Genomic DNA, 21,438 nt, shown 5'->3' on the forward strand with positions numbered 1-21,438 from the left:
TAGCTGCGGCGGGCGTTGCATCCGAAGCCACAGCTACTAGTACTGCTACTCTTACTATTGTTACTACTACGTACGGTCTACCATCTACTGTATCAGAATTACTACTGCTACCAGTAAGCTGTCGGTGTTCTCGCGTCTCGGCTATGGTTTCCGGTGGGACGACAGCGCCATCCGGTCGCCCCGACGCCCCAGCCCCCAGCCAGCCCGGAAGAGGGCATAAACGCACTATTATGTATGCATTATCTCGCCTCGCCCTGGCTATTTTTGGCCTGCAGTCCTGGCCATTGCCGGCCTAGATCGTCAGGGGAATCGGAGCTGCAAGAAGGACCGCAAACGGTGGTGCAGCAAAAAGGAGATTATTTATTGGTGTCGTGAGATGGGCAAGGCTTCACTCAGCTGAGGAGCAGCGAAGCAAGGGCTTTCTACCACGCCTCTTACTACTCTACTCTACGATGTCCGTCGCGTCGACTTGTTGCTATTCCTCAATGCCTGTTGCCCGCAAAGAAGTTTGAAGTTCGTTAAAAGTGATGGCGGCCGAAGTTCAAAGTTCGATAGCGCCAGCCACCCGCGCCCGTCGATGAACCTAACGTAGTCGCCCGTTTCCGCACTGCCATTGGTTGATTGTCGCTAGCCCTACCAAAACAAGCTAGCGTCTTACCGGGCACCCACCTACATCCCTTCCAACAATCTCCAAATCTTGGATGTCCCCCAACGCTACCTAGGTATACCCAACGTCGTATTGGCTCTCCTCTATCTCCCAATCACCACATAATCCACTTTGTGATGTAGCGTGCAGTTTCCATGATGCCCATACACTTACATATTGCATAGCCTTCCTCTAATAGCATGTCTGCGGCCCTGTGTTTCTTTCTCTGCCTCCTCCTACCACTGATCTAATATCTAATATTTAGTCTCGCTTTGCATTGCGAGCTATGAGGTCGTCATGGAAATCTACTGCCCAAGCATTGAGCGCTTCGTTGGTGTTTGGTGCCGCCATTGCAATTGATCTTGATGTGAACAGTGAAGGTGCGCATTCCGTCATACCGCATATGCTGTACAACCTCTCAAGGCCCGCCCTGACATCTTTCCAGACTCCATTCGTTCTGCTGCCTCGACCATCGCAGAGGGACTGTCGCATTACTACAAGAATGGCGGCTCAGACGTCGCCGCTGATGAGGTTGGAGTCCTGCCAACTCCCTACTATTGGTGGGAGGCGGGTGCCATGTGGGGAGGCTTGGTCGATTACTGGGCCTACACTGGCGACGACGCGTACGTGGACAACACGAGAAACGCCTTGGTTGCGCAGTCTGGTCCGAACAGGGACCTCATGAACCCAAAATTCTTTACGAGCACGGTGTGTCTTGAGATTGAAACCCCGGGACGACGGTTATGGCCTGTACTGATTCGACTGCAAATAGGGTAATGACGATCAAGCTTTCTGGGCTCTGGCTATGATGTCTGCCGTTGAGCAGGATTTCCCGTCTCCACCAAAGGATCAACCGCAGTATCTCGACGTCGCCAAAGCTGCCTTTGACACCCAGGTAGCACGATGGGACACGGCTGGATGTAGCGGTGGCCTGCGCTGGCAAGTATTCGACTACAACCCCGGATGGGCATATATGAACACCATCTCGAACGGCGGCTTCTTCCAGCTTGCCGCTCGACTCGCCCGATACACCGGAAACAACACGTACGTCGAGTGGGCCGAGAAAGCCTGGGACTGGACCGAGAAGGTTGGCCTCATCACAGACAAATGCGCCGTCTTTGACGGCACCGACTCGGCCAAGAAGTGCATCGACGTCAACCACCTACAGTGGACCTACAACGTCGGCATCTTCATGCACGGCGCCGCCACGCTCTACAACTACACCAACGGCAGCAGCTTATGGGAAGACCGCGTAAACTGCATGCTGTCCGGCTCCTCCATTTTCTTCTCCCCCTACGAAAACGCAACCGACATCATGTCCGAGGCCGGCTGCGAGCCCATCGGCACCTGCAACACTGACCAGCAGTCCTTCAAGGCCTACCTCGCCCGCTGGATGGCAAAAACCTCCGTCCTGGCACCCTTTACCAAAAACGCAGTCTCCAAACTCCTCCAGGCCTCCGCTAAAGCTGCCGCGCGCTCCTGCTCCGGCGGCTCCGACGGCGTCACCTGTGGCACAAAGTGGTATACCGACGCTTGGGACGGCGCCTATGGTGTTGGCCAACAGCTCGCCGCCCTTGAGGTCGTTCAGGCTCTCCTCATTGGCAGTGCTGCCGTCCCGCGCACCCAGCCTCAGGTCGATCTAGAGCCCACACAGTCCCCTGAGCCGGTGCCGGTGCCCTCGAAGACTACCTCGGTGGAAATCTTACAGTCCAGCACCGCTGCTCCCGAGCCGTCGAGCAGCGACGGCGCTGCGGCAATGTCAAAGAGCTTGCAAGTGCCCCTCGCTGTCGCGTTCGTTGGTGGCGCTCTCGGCATGGTGGCGTTGTGAGTGAGTGAGGGGGGGTAAGATGGAGGAAGGCGAAAGATGCCTGTGGGCTTATTTTTTTTTCTCTTATTTGTGTGTATGCATACACACGGTTCATGGATATCAGGGCATTGGTCGGCGTTGTTCTGGTATAGATGGATGGATTGATGGATAGAGGGGCGGAAAGGGATAGACAAGAAGTTCCGGAGGGAAATTATCGGCATAGACGTGGCTGACAGCGCGGCGTAATGAGCTAGCATAAAGAATTTTGCGTCTCTGGTATAGAAAGCAATGAATGAATGCACGTTTCCTGTAGAGAGAATCTTGTGATTTGGTTGTGGAAGCATGCAAGCTAGTTTCAGTCTTTGGAATGAGACTAGTTTCGGTGACTGGAATGTTGTGTGTGAGCTGTTTATATCTAGGAGCGTGGGCGCGTGTGGCATTGAATGGCATTGGATGGCAGTCGGACTATGGACTATGGATCGGTCGTGCCTGATCCATTTATCTGGCTGTCACTCCTGACACTTGTCTCCAGCCGCGCTTCTCCCATACTACGATTATAAAAGCATAAACCAATTGTCGAGATTTACAGGTAAATCAGTGCACGACCTCCGAATAGATAGCAGGACTACAGAACCTTTTTCTAAATGCTACTAGGTTATGGCCCCCGTTCACGATATAGTGGCGTGCATTGCAGTATCACCAAGGACGCAAAGGGCTACGAGACATCTGCAGATGCGCCGTTGACTCTAATAGACCAAACATTCTATGTTTGTTTGAGGCGACTAGCTGGTTGACGTGTCGAACATGGCTATGTGGTGAACAGCGCTTCGGCTGCCTGTTGTCCTTTCTTGTACATATATTGAAAGTTTGCCGTATGTTTGTTTGATCATGTCCTTCAACAGCGATGAATCCTTCTTGGTAAATGTGCCACTGCAGCCGAGTCGAACACCACCTGCCCAAACCTGGGATCGAGGCGTTTGGGCGCAACCGCAACCGCTCATGGTGGCAGTGTCCCAATGACCAGGACGAAGACTATTTTCAGCGCTAATGGGAGCGCACACTCTACGGTCTGGTGGTAGTAAACTAGATCAGTCAACAGACGCTGGAAGTTTGGACATATGTATTGAAGTAGTCCTTCATTTATGGCACGCTCATAATGCCAAGTCAGGGTAGCTTTCATATAGTACTTGTCCTAGGAAAATGGTATATTGACCACGTTAAGTACAAGTAGCGTTCTCTCTCTTTCTTACTTAAGGATAAAGTAGAGGACAGCGAACTAGACATACCTGATAGTAATTAAGGTGTACTCAATGAATGCATCACACGCTCGAGAACCATTTTAGCCGACTCAGCTTCCTGTTTCCAACAGAGTGCAATAATCTCGGCGAACAGTACTTCGCTCAATACCGGAAATCTCCCATCCTGATACAATTTCTCTATCTGATCATCGTCAGTCAGCTCTTCGTACGGCTCGTGCCCAGTGGCGATAAAGAAGATCGTCGATCCCAGACCAAAAAGGTCCCCTTTAAGTGCCTTTTCTTTTGGATCTTTCGTAAACAAGCCCGGCAGTCTATATCGTGCTCCAGGGAGGACCTCCGGCCTCGAGCCATCCACCGAAGCCCCACCAAAATCACAGATCTTGAGCCCAAGATCGCCATCAAGCAGGAAGTTATGCGGCCCGACATCACTCTGAATGACGTGATGTGAGTGTAGAAGGTCGACGGCCTCAGCAGCCTCCTTAACCCACTGCTCCCTCTGAGACCGTAATATCTCCTGCCTATGCTTCTCGATATACTCCTTAAGACTGCCGTTGGGCATGTATTCTAACGTTAAGATATGATTGGCCGAGTCCCAGTTCTTGACTTGTACCAGTCGGGGATGCGATCCAAGTCTCTCGTATACGCGCGCCTCAATAGCCATGTCGTTTCTGCAGGTTGCGGCGTTGGGGACCCCTATCCAGGGGGACTTGATTACATCTCCTGATTTGAGACGCTCTACAAGCCCGGTCACTCCCATTCCCAGGACCTCCCCCTGCACCTTGATAGTTTTATCAGCCTCGCCCTGGAGAAATGTCATGTCCTCGAGGCTCGGTCTGCCTGAGCTGGTGTGACTGCAGGAGGCTGCAAAGTGCGTACATATCAAAGATTAGCTTACCAGGTGGAATCTTAAGAAAAAAAGCATTCTTTGGGATAGCTTCATACCTGGAGAATTTGATGCCTTTGAGGTCATTTTACTTTATTTCTAGTTATGGAGTTTCGCCGCTACTGAGAATGTGACCGAAGTTCACGAGTGGGAGACTGGTTGTCCACTTATTATTTTGTATCAGAAGCCGATCGCCAAGAATTAGCGGTCTACTAGCGTAGTTTCTCATATGGATCAAATTTGGGTTCTAATTAGTAGTGTTTGAGTTCCGTTTGCAGACTTTACTTACCAATATTTTATCCTTACTTAACTACAATATCACTATCTACCACCTTTCATCTTCATTCTTCATCCTAGTAGAGCTGCGGAGTGTATGCATGCACTCGCCCGGTTCTTTTCATTTCCCACGCCGCCCTGAACACATTAAAGCAACTTTCCTGATATATGTCATGGATTATAATAAACGTAAAATCTCATCATACAGAGTACGAAGAATCATTAGGGATTGAGCGGGCGAGTGCATGTAGCCCGTATCGATGACCGGATGTGATGTTACTGGATCACGACACTCGTTCCTGATACATTGCTATGCCGACTCAACGCTGGCTTTCTACATGGCTCGCGGCGCATAACGAATCATTTTAAAGGACTTGATCTCCAGGTGACCTAACCCAAGATTTCTCGACCACGACTGAGTCCTTCGAGTGATCATCAGGTACACCCGGACACAGTTACCCCGATATTCAAGGCGTGGGAGGGAGGCTGATATGGGCTTCATATGCTCAATGTCGTGCGTGCTTTGAGAAATCGTATCAGGTTCTCCCTCACACGCAGTTGCGGCCACATGTGGCGTATCAAGGAGTAGGGGACATACCTGGGGGTAGTTGATTCTGAGGGAGGTGGATTTATTGGTTCATGGCTCCAGAAATGTTGCACTTGAAGCAGCAGGATGACGTAGAGCTGTGTTGACAATGTGGAGATAATTTGTACGGACCACCTTGCGATGTATTGCGGTACCGCTCGATAGCGACAGTGTGCATGGCTTGAGGAGGTTTAAAGGTAAATAAGTCACGCAAAGTACTCTGCTACTCGAAATTAGTGGATAAAGTAGTCGATCCCGAATAGACGTGGATGGAGGATACTTGGATAAGAATATGAATAAAAGTAATTAAAGTCTATCTATAGCTGTCCTTCTTCTGTATCTAGATCTATAGACTACTAAATAGATATAGTGTTGGGCTAGAAGAGTAAAATTCTATACTAGTAAGTATAAAGCTGTAGGAAATATATACAGACTAGAATCCCTGGCTTAAAAAACCCTTAGGTACTCATAGGAAAATTGTGATATTGACTACCCACGAGACTAGAAATCAATACTTAGTATTATATCCAGTATATGTATACAGGACAAGGCCTAATTTGTACAGATAATACTGCTATGCCCTCCGTTCGTGGTATAACTTATTCCTTTCTAGCTACCGTTTACAGGGCTAGGAGCGTTGAGACGTTTCATTTAGATCCCGTCTGTCCGTCACACTGTTGACAATAAGGGATTGGCATTACTTCTAAGGTATGTGATTTGCACAAAACGTAAGGCCCAGCTGATCCAAGGCCAGCATTAGCCGTCACGAAGCATACCCAAAGCGCAGATACGTAGGTCAAGAATGGTTCAAACTTAGTTTCATTTCCTATGTATACCGCAATCCTTTAACCCCATCTGAACAGCTTGGTATCATACGTTCTATGCAATCCAGCATTCCCAGAGCCTTGTCTTTGAGCTCTGAATCAAATTTTCTATCAGATTTGAGCCACCGCTTGAGCGGACATAGGCTGGGCTTTTCCAACGACATCACCTCTAGCCAGTTTGCTCGAGACAAAGAAGTGTGCTAGATCTCGCGCGGCGAGAGCGTCTTCAAAGCTGTCATGGCCTCGACTCTGCTTTGATTGTATCTCCCTGCCAAGGTGTACTCGGCAGAGAGTCTTGAGAGTGTGTGGACCCTCTCCTTTGGCATGCTTTTTCGGTGCGGGTGCAGGCCCTCTGTCTGCCCCCAGACCTTCTGCTCATGAGACGGGTGGTTAGTTCGTAGCGGTTTTCGCGGTATTGTGGGCTAGAGCTTACCAATATCCCTGACTAGAGAGTTTATCATATCTTCTGTAACATCGTTAGGGCCCTTCCCCTTTTTTTGACCTCCTTCTCTTTCTTCGTCGTCTTCATCGTTGTCATAAGCTCTCATCTCCTCTGCAGCCTCGTCCTCCTGAGTTTGCGACACTGTTTCGTTGGTAATTTGTTGCGCAATCAACAGCGTATCAATGACCTGCATATGTATCCATCGCAAGGCAGCGAGATCGTTGTTTGCGGCATGACCGATAACAATAGTAGCTGGCCCGACGTGTTTCCAGACAGCTGCCCGGGCGCGTTCTCGCCCCATTATACACCTCTTCTCCCGTCGAGCAGATTCCATATCCTTGCGAGTGACGCCCGAGAATCTTGTGTTGAAATGTGCCATTGGCACGGCGGGATAGACCAAGGTATCGAGCAGTCTGGCTGCAGTAAAGTAGTCAATCACAGTGACTCGGATGAGTTCAGAATCTCCTTCAACGCTGGTGCCCATCTCACAGTCGATTGCGACTGCAATCGATTCTGCTCTGCCGTCATTCGGCAACTGAGGTGTTGCGCGGTATCCGAATTTTTTTCTGAGCTCTGCTAGACTAGTTGATTTGGGGACATGCCATTTACAGCCTCGACAAGGGCTGGCTACTTTTGCTCCGTTGGTTTGTCCGCAGCAAGTCCATTGCTTTGGCTTTCCTCGCGATGCAGAGCTGTAGTGGCCAGGATGGAATCGGCATCGGATGTCTCGTAGACTCTTAACTTCGTTGAATTTTACCTCTGGTGGAGCTGTGTGTGGCTTAGGTGCCGATGAGGGGGCTTTCGTGTTCGGAAGAAGAATGACTTCATTTGCATGGGGGTCTACATTCTCAGGGAGGAGGTTGCCGTTCTTGCAGGCTAAGGAGGCTTGTTAGGATTAGATCATAGAGTATTAATGTACAACTCACAAACTCCGCACTTCTCGCACCTTCTCTTCAATAACAGATCACGATCACTCAAAGATCTCAATACATAGCCCTTCTGAGCCATTGTTTCTTCCGGTAACTTAAAGCTGTGCAGTGCCGCAATATGAGGAATATAAGCCTCAAGAGTAGCTTCGGGAGAGGATATCGAAGTCATGCTTGAATCGGTTCGTAAGAGCTAATGGAGGTTGCTGCAACACGAAGGTGATTGTGAGCGCTGGTTCAGTATCTTATCTCTGACTGTTGTGCGTAGCTTCTGTGGCGACCTACTAAGATCTTTGCTGTTGCGCCGTTTGTACACGAAGATTTAGAGTTCAAGACCTGCTGTAGGCTCTGCTCCTACAATTGTCTAGTCAGGGGAAGCGGGACAAAAGTATGGGGCGGTCAAGAGACGTTGTCTGAAGAGTGGTTGTCAATCCTGTGGGATGAAAAGGTTGAAGAAAATGCGTTCGCAATATTTTGTTTTCTCTGAGTCACACACGACATGCCTGTAGAGCGTGAAACGTGGCGCTGCGTCGTTAGGTTCACAAGCTACAAGCCCATGAAATGTGTAGTACAACACATGCAGCAACTTGGTCATCAAACGTCACGACTCGGTCCGCCATATGTACCGAGTCCTCTACTAACAATAACACTACGGTGGTAAATCGTACGTGCCAAGCAGAATCCCCGCAAGCGTTCAATTGTCAGTTTCAACGAATTCGACAGCAAATTTACAACAAATATTGGCATCAACTCCGGTCATCTAACCTCTACAACCCTCTGTATGAACCTCGGACTTCCCCTAAGTTCCACAGTCAATCCACCTCGTAAAACGAGAACAAACGACTTCTGAACCTACATTACATCTCATCAATACACAAACCACACTTGTATCAATATCACAGCGAATGATGCTAGGGCTGCGCTATATGCATATGGCTACACAGTTGAAGCACAGGACCAGCCGGAGAGAGACACCAGAGGCAAACAGAAGGATACATAGAGTGATGTAGAACATAAAATTGTCATTGAAAAGAGGGAGAGATGGCGTTACTGGAACCCACCAAGCCCGGGACAGCGTAAGCCGCAGCGTATGCCTCTGGAGAGTGGTGTATTAGACAGAGTGGGAGTTCCTGAAGGTAGTTGATCGGAAAATGTTCCCGAAGAATGTTTTATGAAGAGGCGGTCAAGTTGCACGATCTTATGTCAAGGCTAATATAGCGAGGTGCTTGGAGAAGTGCGCTGGTGATGCCTGTTTTTGCGATGGTGAGGTTGGCGTGAGTGGAAAAGGATTCGGTGATTCAAGCCTGGAATGAATGTCAGGCTAGTATCAAGAGGAAGATGGACCAGGGAGGTCGGTACACATCTAGGCAGATATACAGTGATGAGTGCTAGAGAAGAAGGGGGAACCAGAAGGAATTTGACAAGGGACTGAAAGGAAGCATCGTGAGAAGCACCAAAGCTAAACGCTGACGGTATTGTATTAGGGATAGCGGACTATATACAATTGGTTCGTTATGTTTGTTAGTAGATCGGAAAATTGGTTACTTGGATAGCGTCATTGAATAATGTCTGTATGAGAACAGGGCTTGGTCAATATCGATACAATATGTGAGAACTGATCACTTCTAAAATGTGTTGAGTTATGGTCTAAAGTTGATGGTTCTACAGAATTTATCTCATCTTCGCTGCGAATACTATGCTATGCTGTCATCTAATGCGAGGGTATATGTTGTGGTAAATGCTCCACTGTGCAGGTTCATCTGTCCCATGCACTTCTCTAAACATTACTTCTCGAAAATGATTACGTATCCATACACAGCAACCTCCATACTGCATGTAACCACATAGGCCGCCTTGATGCATATGCTTGACTCCTTACTCCTCCAGCAACGCGCCTAGGATCAGACTTTGCTTGAGGAACTCATCGCTCGCAACCCTGACTACCTTTCCTGCGAGTTTGCCCCTTCGTAGCTCCGGCACGCCTGTTGTATCTGCCATGAGCTTTTGCTTCCTCGAAGTTCCTTTCGATGCTCCAGTGCGAGCTAAAGATAATCTCGTATCGGGTTCATCCAGAAGAGCCATCACGGCGTTATCCACCATGTGCTCGTCCGCAAAAATCCAATCGAAATGCTTAGGCCCGTCCCGAGGTGCTGAAACGTCACTGTCGACACCGCGAAGTTTCTTTCTAGCCTCACTAATATCGCTGACACTCGCCACGCTCACGGCACCTAGCGCCAAGCTCAGGAACCTGTAGGCGCCTAGACGTTCCGCGCTTGCCTTACCTGTGATGAGTAGAACGGTCTTCTGGTCAAGCAGCATGTCACGTCGCGCCAGGACACTCGACAGATACGCCTCTGGTGCCGTAGGATCGTAGCAAATCGGCGCAGGCAAAGTGCGGGAGCGTATAGTGCCAAGAAGTCGGCTATGTCCAGCAGGCAACAGGTACGCACCTATCGGAAGAATTCGAGCATGACGTACGCAGTCGTGTGCCCAGCGAGCGGATAGACATGGGATGCCGAGAGCGAGAGCTTGTATGTACTTTGCGCGATGACCGTGAGTATTCGCGAGAACAGCCACAAATTTGAGCGAGGCATATCTGTGCTCTAGAATGAACGGTACCGATCCAGGAGTGGGAGAGTCAGGAACGTTGAACATCGACGCCATGTCTGGACCGATGATGCGACCGCCTTGAGACAAAATCAATCTTTCAAGGGTCTCGCGATCAGTGTCACGGTGCTCTTTATGCGCTCCTGAGGCGAAGGTGATGCCAAAGCCCATCTCAGCGAAGATCCCGTCATATGTGGGCTCAGGAGTTGGCGCTAGGTGCAGCGCGTCAGATGTTGTAAGCTCCTGATAGTTTCTGGCTGGGCGACGAGAGCGAGACTGGGGTGATATTGCAGAAATGCTAGCACTGACGGGCGTACCAGGACGTGGGTCCGTGGTGGTACCAGACGTTGCAGCCGAGACAGGATTAAAAAGACGTTCCTTGAACCGGGGCCACATAGTACTGGTGAGGTAAACATTTGTGAGAGCAACGATGTGGCGTTTAGTCTTCTTGTTATCTGAGATGCTGTCGCGTGCCTTTACTTCAAGCACAACTTTTTCGTACCCACATCGATCTGTTAGGGGAAAGGACTTAAGGTCTGTTGCTTGTGCACTAGTGATTCTTCCATTTAGGCCGAGGACCACATACGTCTTTTGCCGCATGCCTGTTACGTCAACTTTGACCACATCTCCATGTCGAAGATCGAGACTTCGAACATGCATTCCTTCGACCAGGTCTTGAGTACCGTCGTCGAAACGAATCTTGTAACGCTTGCCCTCTGATCCGATGCATGTTGCTGGCCAGTAGCTCATGTTACCACCAGGACCACCATTGAACCGCGCAAAGACGCGGTTCGGTGTGAGAGTGTTATCATCGTCGATATTAAGCTCGGGCTCATTGTCATCTGCGTTCTCGCCAGGAGAGGTCGATCTATGTGGCTCACTGTGAGCATTTGGCTTTGCATGCTCAGTCTGAATGAATACCGAGACTTCGTCCGTCTGCGGTAGAGCGTCGGCGCCATCGGAAACAGTAGCCGTCTTGGATTGAGGAGTCTCAGCTATCGAGGGAGGCCTGCGCTTCTTACCACGACGAGCGGCACTGCCAGAGCCTAGATCTGTAACCACAGGCCTGTTCATTGTCGGCAAACGACCTGGACCATGCGATACAAGAACAGCCGTTTTTTTCGGTAAAGCAGGCAAACTGAACATTTCCTCATCTTCCTCAACAGTAAGCTGATCAGATTGATTAGTGTCTACATCCTCACTCCCATCCCGGGGAGGACTTTTCGATCTGACGAGCGACTCTAAGTTTGCCTTCCGGGGAGAAGGTAGACCCCACGCATTGCCTTTCTTTCCATAAACGACACGCCTCCTTTTGGTTGGCCTCTTGGGAGAGCTAGCTGACGTCAGTTCGATGAAGGCCCGGGTATCGGCTGAGATGAGATCGTCGAAGTCCATGTCTTGTGTGTCGACTTTACCAGGACTCTTGTCAGCGGCAATATCCTTCATGCTCCGCAATGGTGTGAGCTGCGGCGTTTTTTGACTGATTTGGGGAGTCTTTTGGCTAAGATAAGATGGCTGGCTGTGGCGCTGGCTACCTGTAGATTTCCTGTTGGGGGATCCAGTTAGATGGGAATGCGCGGTCTGATATTGCCCTGTGGTATGGCTGTTAGTTCCAGCCTCTCCATTCGGTCTGGAAGATACAAGATTGGAATGGGAGTCCATGGTTGCTTCAGTCGGTGTAGTAGGGTCTTGGTGGATCCCTTTCAGAAGCTGTGCTTCGTCTACCGCATCGTCCCTGACGTTAACTCTCATTGGTTGTGATGCTCTCCGTCTTGGTCGTACAGGAGATGATTCTTTCTCAGTAGGAATGTTGTTTGCAAGTGGGTCGACATCATCAACGTCATCTGCTACGGGAGACTTAGTCAATACTTGATCAACATTGTCAACATATTTGCCGTTTATGTCCAATTTCAGGATCGGGTCTCGAACGACCAAGTCTTGGGTTTCGACGGAGATTTCGGTGTTCAATATAGGTGGGCTACTTGGCACTCTGCCAAGAGTATTGGCAACATGCTGCGAGCTATCAAGCGGCGGTGGTTTCGGAAACGAAGAGCTCTTCGTTTTAAGGCGATCTGCGGCTTGATCTGCCTGACTGGATGTAAGAGATGGCTGAGATTGACCGATTCGCGACCTTGAACCCAGAGAGCTCTCATCAATCAATCGTGCAGGCTTTCGAAGGCCGTCTTGTTGCGAACGAGTAGGCTGAGAATCAGCGACGGCCACGGTTTGTGAGCCAGATACTGTTCTTCTTCTTAGGGTTTGTGATGCTTTCTGTGAGAGCTTACTGGGTGTTTCGTTGTTATTACGATCGAGAGGTGGTGTAGTGGGAGGGCTGCTTTCAAGCTGTTTACCAGATGATATTTTCGGTCGGGACGAAGTCATAGGAACTTGTACAGAGCGCTGCACTTGCTCCTCGGACTGAGAATGAAAAGAACTTGTTGGTAGGTCGTCTGCTAGCTCATCTTCTGAAGATACGGAACTATCGTCCCCATCTGAAATCTCAATCACTTGTCTCGTAGCCTGCCTCTTCAATGATCGACCTGGGGTCACGTAATGAGCCTCGCTCGATATGAGAGATCGTGTCTTGCGGTGGGAGCTCGTCTGCCTCTGAGGGGCCGTGAGAGAAGCCTCCTGCAAAGCCTGCTTATTGAGCTCAGTCCTTTGCCTTCGACGTTGTGCCAATCTCTCTTCGCGTGAGAGCATATCATCCGACTCCATATCCGCGTCAGACCGCAAGCGCTCGAGTTCTTCTTCTCTCCTCCTGCGACGCTCTCGCAGCTCTTGTGACTCTTTCATGGCTAGGTAGGAGTCTCGTGGTTCTGTTGTCGCGCGGGCTGAAACACTCCCAAATTTCTTCACAGGTGACGATGCTGGCCATTGCATAGGAGACGATCGCGCCTCTCCAAAGTTCGGCGACGGGCGAAGAAAGATAGGGTCTGATTTTAAGTCATTCGCGGTGGGCGTTTCTGCTTGCGTTGCATCGAACATCTGCGTCAGCGACACTCCGGTCTTTGACTTTCCAAACGCGTTTCCGAAAGCAGACCCTGGTGTAGTTTTTGTAGCCGACGTGAGGAGTAAATCTCCATCATAATTCCTTTTATGGCCTGCAATCGCCGGAGTCTTTGGCACAACGAATTTTGGCGATGAGCTAGGCGGTGAACCTTGCGACATGGAATGCTGTATGCGAGACTCGGCCTGTGGACTCAGTTCTCCCGCCGTAAGTTCATAACTGGACACATGAACACCATTCACATCATCCCAACTTGTCGGCAGATCGGCTTCCTGGCTCAAGGCCTCGTCTTCATTGTACAATGGGCCGCCGTCGCTCTCATCCTCTTCCGCATAATTAACCTCATCTGGTTCAATGAAGGGTGCAATTTCTGAAACGTGTGATTTTGCGTAGTCTTGGAACAGTTGCGACTCGATCGGCTGCGTGTCGCCATTGATATCTTCTATTACACTGAAGGAATTGTACATCTTGCTCCGCACTTGGCTCGGTGTTTCTTCTACCATGCCCGAAAGACTCGCCGCTGGCGCCGTTTTGATGAGACTGAGCCGCGGTGGACCATGCTTGGCGGCCAAATTCGAGGCTGTAGTGTGTAAAAGAGCAGCACGGCGCGCTGAGCTAGATGCGCGCGTTACAGCAGTGGGAGAGTGTTCGATGGCGGAGGTCGGTTGGGAATTGGGAACCGATGACAGGTCTGCATTGTTCGAATGCTCAGACACTTGCATGGAGGCGTATGAGAGCCGCGAATCCGACTGTTAACTCTGTCAGTCGACTTTTGATCACTCTGTCATGCAGCATAAGCCTTTTGTTTGCATCGCGGTGGTGCGTGCGGCCCCGGGGAGGTGTTCCGTAAGGTAGCACAATCGATAAGGCAGCCTAGTCGGGCCGATAGAATACGCATATGGAGATGAATTACTTACATCAAGCAGTGCATGCCGAATAGCTGAAAGAATATCTGATGATACTGTATTCGCCTGGGAGGCCATCATCGCGTTAATTTCATGGAAAGATGAAGACTTTGAACGTGGTGGACCGAGTATGTCATTTTTAATTAGGCGCGTACGTGAACCAAGAAAAAAGGCACGAAATAGACGCGACAGCACGTGCTATATCTATACTGATATCCAATCAAATGTCATCTCCAATGCTTAGCGTGCTCGCTCTCGCCATTTGTCTTCACCTCAGCTCTTATACTCCCAGATGCAGTATTACCTGCCGGCTATCCACACATTTTAAACAATCATATATCAAACTGCTCGCTATCCCGAGCGCCACTAGAAATACTTATTGCCGTCGTGTAAAGCGCACCAAAGCATGATAGACAACATACGTTTGCTGCATGCAGGAAACGTTTCATCGCACACACAGGGCCTGGAAGGAAAAACTAAGAACCACGAAGATATTCTGACGGAGAACTCCATCTATCTACATCTAAAACTACCATTGGTCTACTCGCCTTTGATAACATCCTCCGGAGTCAGCAATAACAAGTCCTGTCCGCTTGGCAGTCATTCTTTGTAGTCCTAAGAGACTCAATGGTACCTAGTGTGTTGACCATACAATCTTCGCAAGATCATGACTCAAATCTTCAAAGAACTGCAAGTGACGAACCTTGCTGCGGTCATAAGTGGAGTCTTGAGCGAGCTCTTCACGGTTCGTTGTGCCTTTAGCTACCTGCGCAACCGCCGTGAGACTTAGACATTCTTCTCGGACGCGGTTTGCTAGCTCTTCTAGGCGACGCTGCCGTTGTCACCAAAGGTCTCTGCGTCGTTGGGTAGGACGTCCGACATTACGGAGACTGGAAGATGTTGGCAAAGGCGGAGCCATCAGTGCCAGTGGCTGCGTAGACAATTGACCTAGTTCTTAGAATCTCGGCTGTTAGATCCTCGCAAGTCGTTTCTATTCGAAACTTCGCCTACGCGAGATAATACCGACTCTCGAGCTCCCGTGGGTACTGGACCATGTATGTTGTGGAAGCCGACACCTCTGCTGCCACCGGCGATTAAAGCCGACTTTACCTGTCAAGTATGGGACAACTACGGCTCTGCCTAATGCTTCGTAGACTCTGTCGTGATTTGCGATGAAGATGCCTTGTTGATCACAGAAATTTACCGATGTGAAACTATGATGACAGTCTGTTTGATAGGATGTAGCGGGTTATCCTTATTCTTCTTATGTCCACGACCATTTCTTATACGAATCGTCAGTCCCGCACACTCCTGATAGGTCTTCCCAACAATGTGAGAGCGGAATGCAAGGCATTTCAGACCTCTTCTTTCATGGATATCCGATCATGATTCTGGCGTACTCACAAGTACTGCGCGTTATTCACTCGTAAGTCTCACTCGACTCACTTGTGCTCCATGAAGTGTGATTTACGCCTCTAATACCTGACACCACCAAGAGTAGAATCTTGTGAGATCACAAGTTTTATGAACTGTTCAGGTACAACTCAATTAAAATACCGCATTCAAACGCTAGTGTAATGATGGCTACCTCTCGTGTATCCTTATGCATAGAGCCGTTCGTACGAAACGCATGTCCGCGTAGCTTAGCCTAATCTGAAAGGCGATTTCCCTAAGTTCTTCATAAATACCGACAGTTTAATGCTCATCAGCAAGATTATGTTTCTCTCATAATCTTACACCGTATACTTCATACTGTTGTGTCTACGATAGTCTGCTAGATGACTTCGCAAATCCCGTTGATAGAGCATTTAGATCCAATCTTTGTTATTGAATCCAGATAGAGAGACATTGAAATGTGCCTGGATCGCTCAATCAGTCGTGATCTAAATATATGAGGTTGCAGATTACAAATCCGGACACTACTATTTTAGCACTTCGTGTCTCGTACGTATCATGAACGATTGTCGGTGACCTTCGCCATTTGAACCGTGGTCCCCGTTGTTTATGACTATCCGCTAGATTTCTATATTAGCGCATTTCAATGTCTCGCCATATGTGATTAGACCAGACTAGGGTGAATGATTCTGTCCAGGGATTGTATTATCAGTCGAAGTGTCCCGCCCGAATATACGTTGAACCACTCATCAAATAGTCATTCGGCAAACTCATGTACTCGTAAAAGGTGGGTTGTAAAAGATTGTACCTGGGAATCATGTCAGACCACACGTGGAACTACGCCTCGCTTGTGGTAGTCATTCCTGGCTGACACTTTGGTTCAAAGTAGTGTCGTTCGTGCAACTGTATCCATGACACTCAGATCCAAATCTTAGGCTATATTAGCATCTTATGGTCTATCTGGCAGAAAGATTCGTATGCTATACGTTCTGATGATCATTTTTCCTTGAACAATGAAGCTTCCGGCTCCAGCCTCCACCTGTAAGACGAGCAACCAGGAAGAGGTCAATACCAAACGGTGGCTATGTGGAATCAGTCTATGGTGGGCGCTTGCCAACGGCACTGAGTGAGTCCGCTTCACTCTTGGCCTCTTCGATGATATCCTGAAATATATCGAAATCAGTGCTAATATCATGTTAGAGACGGCCGTCTCTTTATATTTTTAATCTAGGGTGATGCACGTTGGTGTCGGACTCACCAGACGTGTGCAGGCTGTAGCGGATCAACTCAATCAATGTGCCGCACTCAGCACCTCATGTGTGTGTCTGGTAAGTGGGAGCTACCTATGGTCGCAAAGAGCTTCTTAGACAGGCTTAAGCAGGTAAGGCAATTCTGTCAAGCAGCAGCCTCTACTAGGTCCATATCTTGAGGGTGTCCAGCTTCTCGGGCTCTGTAGGTTTATGTGAGATCAGGCTGAAATGATTAGCATGGAGGGACAGTGTAGATTAGGGGATTTACGGGACCAAAGATCAAGAATCCCTCGAGAAGTACAATCTACAAGGCAGAATCAAGGCCGAGCCATGTAAAGATATCATTAATCAGGTTCTCCTAAATTCGAAACTCGCAATGGCGCACTCAACACCATCGTAGACACTTTCGAGTATTCATTTTCTCTCAGCACGTTTATGGCCAGAATATGGATTACCACCATCATCATGTGGTTATTCTCGCAGCTTAAGGCGACTTCCCACGCTTGGGTGATTCCATCCGAGCATCCCAAAGGACCACCTCTTCAATCGCCTTGTCGAAAACCTTTGTGCTTCAATTGCTTTCTCGATTTGTTACAGATCACCTTGTAGCTACTAGTCATCTTCTGCATCTCATTGATCAAATCTTTATGCTCTTCCGCGAGGCCAGCCAAAGCTCTATTTTCCAGTCTAACGCCCTTGCTCCAAACGACTCCCTGGTTGGTAACTCTTGTGCCAGCTTCCGGAATAACATGCGGCTCATTGAAAGTACTCATGTAGTACTGTCTACCAACCTTGCACTTGCCGTATCGCTCACTGCTTTGTCAGTGTGCGTAAGATATATTTATATATATTCATACTAGAGCTTATATCCTTTCATATTAAAGATATTCATAAAGTAAAGGACAGCCCATAGAAGCTGTGTCTTGTCTCAGGTACGTAGACAAGAATCTTCGGGAAGATTTCGAACGCCGAGCGGCTGGTAGATGCGGTAAGAGAATTGGAGAGGGATATATAACTCGCTATGCATGTATATTCATGAAGTCACTACCGAGTTATTTCGCCGGTCGTAGAATAGGGATGAATCACTTACATGGTTCTCTATCATCATGTCCTATGCTAGTTTCTCTTAGATATATCGTCGGAATCGATATGAAGTTAAGGGAGAGCCGTAAGCTTCGACGTTGAAGCCATGAATTAGACAATTCCTTTTGATGTGAGTAGGCCAATAGGGTAACATAGGTATTTAGAATACGTTGATAGGTTAGGGACAATTCGAAGGTTAGATCCATGCATTAACATATGATCCCTTGGTTCAGCAAAATGTCATTTGTGCGAGACCTGTACAGGGTACAAGGTATGGTAATCCAGTTCCACTTACCAAAGTGTTGATGACAGACCACGGTACAAGATCGCTTCCTCCATATCTTCACAACAACCCAGGCCCACTTTCTCAAATTCTCTTCTAGTTTCATTCATCATCTATTAACATTCATCTGCCTCCTAATTCTCGGAAGTCAGATCTCGATCATACACGCTTGCTAGTGACAATGATGCAGTCTACAAGTTCGAGGTTCTATGGTGTAAGCTAGGCCCAGTCGCAGCCAGTTCTTCCTCGTGGTCTAATGCCGTTATCAAGAGTTCTACAGCTAAGAGTGCTTCGTCTCACCTGGTCGAAAATGCCCTCCCCATGGCAATGGAACCCGAATACGACCATGACGAAGCAATAGGAAGCATGCGGTCCACAACGCTCGTATGGCAGGAGTCCGGAACAGTGACCAAGCAGCCTCGAACCGCCGACACCCAACTCGCTCCACCAACAGTCCATATCACCCCAGTCGCGGCTCGTACAGGCAGTCTAGCTATTTTAACGCAATTCGAAGACGCCGTGAAGCACTTTCACGCTCTCCACCGGCAGACCGACGCATTGCCAGACAAGAAGACAATCAAGAAAGGCCAAGATCTCCACCGAATGATCGTAGGGTCCCGAGGGACGAGCTTCTAACATACTTCAATCTGTCTGAAGGAGCTCGCTATGATAACAGGACTCAGATTGACTGCCACCCTGTGGCTGATGTCGATATGCGTCTTGAAATTCAACGACTTGAAGCTTGTTATGCACACTGCGTCCGTAAGGCAGAGAAATACCGGCTCAAGGCTCTAGAGATGGAGCAGACCTTAGCCAGGATGAGATACCAGGAACGGTGAGCTTTCAAGAGACAACGCGAGGACGAGTATGATACTTACACCATATTGGGAAGCATCACGACCAGATCAGAACGATCCCTGTAAGAAAAGCGCGGAGTGAACGAAAAGATCCCTGAGTTTCAACGGCGATAGATGTTGTTTAGGCATCATCCTAGGAAGAGACTCTGTCGCCCTGATGGAGGCAGATAGTGGACTTAGTAGCGGCCCCTGAGAGGCTGAGTGATGAACGTCTATGTAGACATTGCCACTGAGCTCATTATGTATAAATAAGAATGTGTAGGAACCTATGAAATACATTATACTGGAGAATCAGCAATTGCACTCAAAAATATGCACTAAATGATTCATAGACACTCAACTGCTGAAGAGCAGTCGCAACAGTATCGAGGCTCAGACGGAATTCCCTACGGTTTTACCGCACAGGCGTCACTGATGATATGATGGCATGAAATTTATTAATTCAATGTTCTGAGCAATGCTGTGTGCGGCATGTACCCTGTCAGTTGCAATTTACCGACTTGCTGCACAATGAACAACGTCCATGTTCACTCTGTCTACGCCCCAAATGGATTTACTGACACGAACACGCACTTTTGTCGTTTGATTTTCTGTTTTCCGCTTCTCGACTCTGCAAACTCCAGCTCTACAAACTTTAGCTCTGCAAATTCTAGCTCTGTCAATTTCGCACCGATAACTTAATATCACAACGATGCCCGCGGGATTTACTTCGATCGTATGTAGATGCACGCTCTTCTATATCTGTTAGCTAATGTGTTACACTAGAACAAGGGCGTCTCTAGACTTCCAAACTCCTCCACAAGTCCAGATGCCGCCTCCCCTCAAAGCCTAATGTCCGATGAGGTCGTCTCCCCTGTCCAAGACGATGAATCACCATCGGCACAGAAAGCCGCTAGAATGCTGGTCGACAAGAAAAATCCCACAGGTCAGGGTGTATTAGGAGCGGCCTCGAGTCGTTCAGATCTGTGCGTAAGTGGTAGCCAAAGCGATTCAGAAGAGTCAAACGAAAGCACTTTTGCCTCGAGCGTTCGTAGACGCCTCTATACGATTCGTAACACTCATGTACAGAATCATGATACTAGACTAACGGAGTCATTCTACGGTTAGTCCCACCATGAGAGCGAAGTCAAGGTCCATGATACTGATTATAAAGGCCCCGAACCTCATCTCCATTCGATACAAGGCTCTTTCGAAGGCCTCAATCCCATAGATCTATCTCCTTCATCCGCTCCGGCAGACGGAAGAAACGCTACTCCTAATGATATCCCAGACCTTGATGAAGAGTCGAGTCCTCCGGCTTCGGGTGCAACAACTATAAGCTGGACAACACCGCTTTCCCGACAGAGATCATACCAACAGCCTCTCACGGAAGCGAATCTCATGGGCTTGTACAGGCCATCAAAATGTGACAGCCCTGAACCGAGTATTGAGGAAGAGCTCGAATGGGATACTGTTCGCAGGCAAGGAGGACTTGAAGAGCGCCTCCAAGGCCTACGGAACGAAACCAATACCTTACGTCGTTCGACTCCTTTCTTGGCACCCCAATATGAATATGAGATGCGAGACAAAAGCGATTTCAGTGAGGACCATCGTACATCTCCTCGATCTGAACGCCCATATCCCTCCGATGAGGATAATCTGTACACTGAAGGCGCAGATACATCTCGACTACAGACAACATTGAATTCAAACAGCTACATAGGATTGGATGAGCAAGGCCAACAGCCGGTGTTTGGGGGACCCCGGAACATGTTCTCGTCTAACAGGATGGACACGACGAGTACTATACCACAATCTGCCCTCACACATGGTCTCCAGGCCAACGATGAGGCATTTTTGGCTAATGGCGCCCGTCAGACTGCTCGACGAGCTGACATGATGAGCACTTCCCATTGGCAGCGCCCAAGCCTTCTGCCGCAACTACATGGTCTACCGGATGTTGCCCAGCAGTCACGTCAAGGACGCCCCAATTCAGTGAATGCTCCTAATTCCTTGGACATTAGACGCCATGAGGACGTTGCGATCCTACCCAACCACTATGCTAGAGACCTGGCCGATACGGCCAACAGCTTGCGTCGGGAATGGAACAGCGATGAGTTGCCCAGTGTGGCACTTGCGCACTTCCACCTTTCCAGAGTCTATCTGGCGGACGCAGAATGGGGGCTCGAACAGAGAATGAAGGAGGAACCAAACAGTGGACGGGGAACAAAGCGTAGGCACAGTGAGATCCGTGGTGAGGAGGAGGCCGAGGAGGATGAGGACAGTTTGGTAGGAGAAGACTCGCGGAGGAAGAAGTCTTACAGAAAATGATAGCCCTGAGGCCTGCAAGTACTACCTGTGGCCTAGGTATCGATACTCTGCAGATGCCTACCAGAACTATACTCCTGCGGAAGCCTTTG

The 21,438-nt window shown here is 49.0% G+C and overlaps 6 protein-coding genes across 6 annotated transcripts; 3 read left to right on the plus strand and 3 right to left on the minus strand.

Annotated features, from left to right (window-relative positions):
* The first annotated feature begins 892 nt into the window (after nt 1-892).
* EJ05DRAFT_479177 (glycoside hydrolase family 76 protein) lies at nt 893-2,665 on the plus strand. The gene is made up of 3 exons (XM_033744621.1): nt 893-1,026; nt 1,092-1,354; nt 1,419-2,665. The coding sequence occupies exons 1-3, from the start codon at nt 933-935 to the stop codon at nt 2,472-2,474; spliced, it is 1,413 nt and encodes a 470-aa protein (XP_033597204.1). The 5' UTR covers nt 893-932; the 3' UTR covers nt 2,475-2,665.
* A 955-nt stretch (nt 2,666-3,620) lies between these two features.
* EJ05DRAFT_479180 (kinase-like protein) lies at nt 3,621-4,735 on the minus strand. The gene is made up of 2 exons (XM_033744622.1): nt 4,655-4,735; nt 3,621-4,573 (listed from the first exon to the last, which is right to left on the minus strand). The coding sequence occupies exons 1-2, from the start codon at nt 4,680-4,682 to the stop codon at nt 3,750-3,752; spliced, it is 852 nt and encodes a 283-aa protein (XP_033597205.1). The 5' UTR covers nt 4,683-4,735; the 3' UTR covers nt 3,621-3,749.
* A 1,657-nt stretch (nt 4,736-6,392) lies between these two features.
* EJ05DRAFT_540827 (uncharacterized protein) lies at nt 6,393-7,744 on the minus strand (the record flags this gene model as incomplete). Its single annotated transcript, XM_033749624.1, has 3 exons — nt 7,650-7,744; nt 6,715-7,599; nt 6,393-6,649 (listed from the first exon to the last, which is right to left on the minus strand). The coding sequence occupies exons 1-3, from the start codon at nt 7,729-7,731 to the stop codon at nt 6,393-6,395; spliced, it is 1,224 nt and encodes a 407-aa protein (XP_033597206.1). The 5' UTR covers nt 7,732-7,744.
* Nucleotides 7,745-9,313: 1,569 nt separating this feature from the next.
* EJ05DRAFT_513686 (uncharacterized protein) lies at nt 9,314-14,249 on the minus strand (the record flags this gene model as incomplete). The annotated part of the gene is made up of 2 exons (XM_033748452.1): nt 9,314-14,015; nt 14,184-14,249. 2 exons carry the CDS (start codon nt 14,247-14,249, stop codon nt 9,525-9,527), a joined length of 4,557 nt encoding a protein of 1,518 aa, XP_033597207.1. The 3' UTR covers nt 9,314-9,524.
* Nucleotides 14,250-16,579: 2,330 nt separating this feature from the next.
* EJ05DRAFT_488909 (uncharacterized protein) lies at nt 16,580-18,818 on the plus strand (the record flags this gene model as incomplete). The annotated part of the gene is made up of 7 exons (XM_033745753.1): nt 16,580-16,692; nt 16,798-16,894; nt 16,924-16,947; nt 17,006-17,018; nt 17,414-17,642; nt 17,947-17,984; nt 18,331-18,818. The coding sequence occupies 7 exons, from the start codon at nt 16,580-16,582 to the stop codon at nt 18,816-18,818; spliced, it is 1,002 nt and encodes a 333-aa protein (XP_033597208.1).
* A 912-nt stretch (nt 18,819-19,730) lies between these two features.
* EJ05DRAFT_503704 (uncharacterized protein) lies at nt 19,731-21,349 on the plus strand (the record flags this gene model as incomplete). Its single annotated transcript, XM_033747459.1, has 3 exons — nt 19,731-19,754; nt 19,805-20,065; nt 20,147-21,349. 3 exons carry the CDS (start codon nt 19,731-19,733, stop codon nt 21,347-21,349), a joined length of 1,488 nt encoding a protein of 495 aa, XP_033597209.1.
* Between the last annotated feature and the right edge of the window lie 89 nt (nt 21,350-21,438).

Source organism: Pseudovirgaria hyperparasitica (assembly GCF_010093815.1).
Source record: "Pseudovirgaria hyperparasitica strain CBS 121739 unplaced genomic scaffold EJ05scaffold_15, whole genome shotgun sequence".
NCBI lineage: Eukaryota > Fungi > Ascomycota > Dothideomycetes > Acrospermales > Acrospermaceae > Pseudovirgaria > Pseudovirgaria hyperparasitica.

What these genes read in the sequence shown, in the direction of transcription:
- EJ05DRAFT_479177 (XM_033744621.1), top strand. Translation starts at nt 933, where the DNA reads ATGAGGTCGTCATGGAAATCTACTGCCCAAGCATTGAGCGCTTCGTTG. An exon ending in TCTTGATGTGAACAGTGAAG is followed by an intron (nt 1,027 to 1,091) that starts GTGCGCATTCCG and finishes ACATCTTTCCAG; the next exon opens with ACTCCATTCGTTCTGCTGCC. An exon ending in CAAAATTCTTTACGAGCACG is followed by an intron (nt 1,355 to 1,418) that starts GTGTGTCTTGAG and finishes GACTGCAAATAG; the next exon opens with GGTAATGACGATCAAGCTTT.
- EJ05DRAFT_479180 (XM_033744622.1), bottom strand. Translation starts at nt 4,682, where the DNA reads ATGACCTCAAAGGCATCAAATTCTCCAG. An exon ending in AAAGGCATCAAATTCTCCAG is followed by an intron (nt 4,574 to 4,654) that starts GTATGAAGCTAT and finishes CGCACTTTGCAG; the next exon opens with CCTCCTGCAGTCACACCAGC.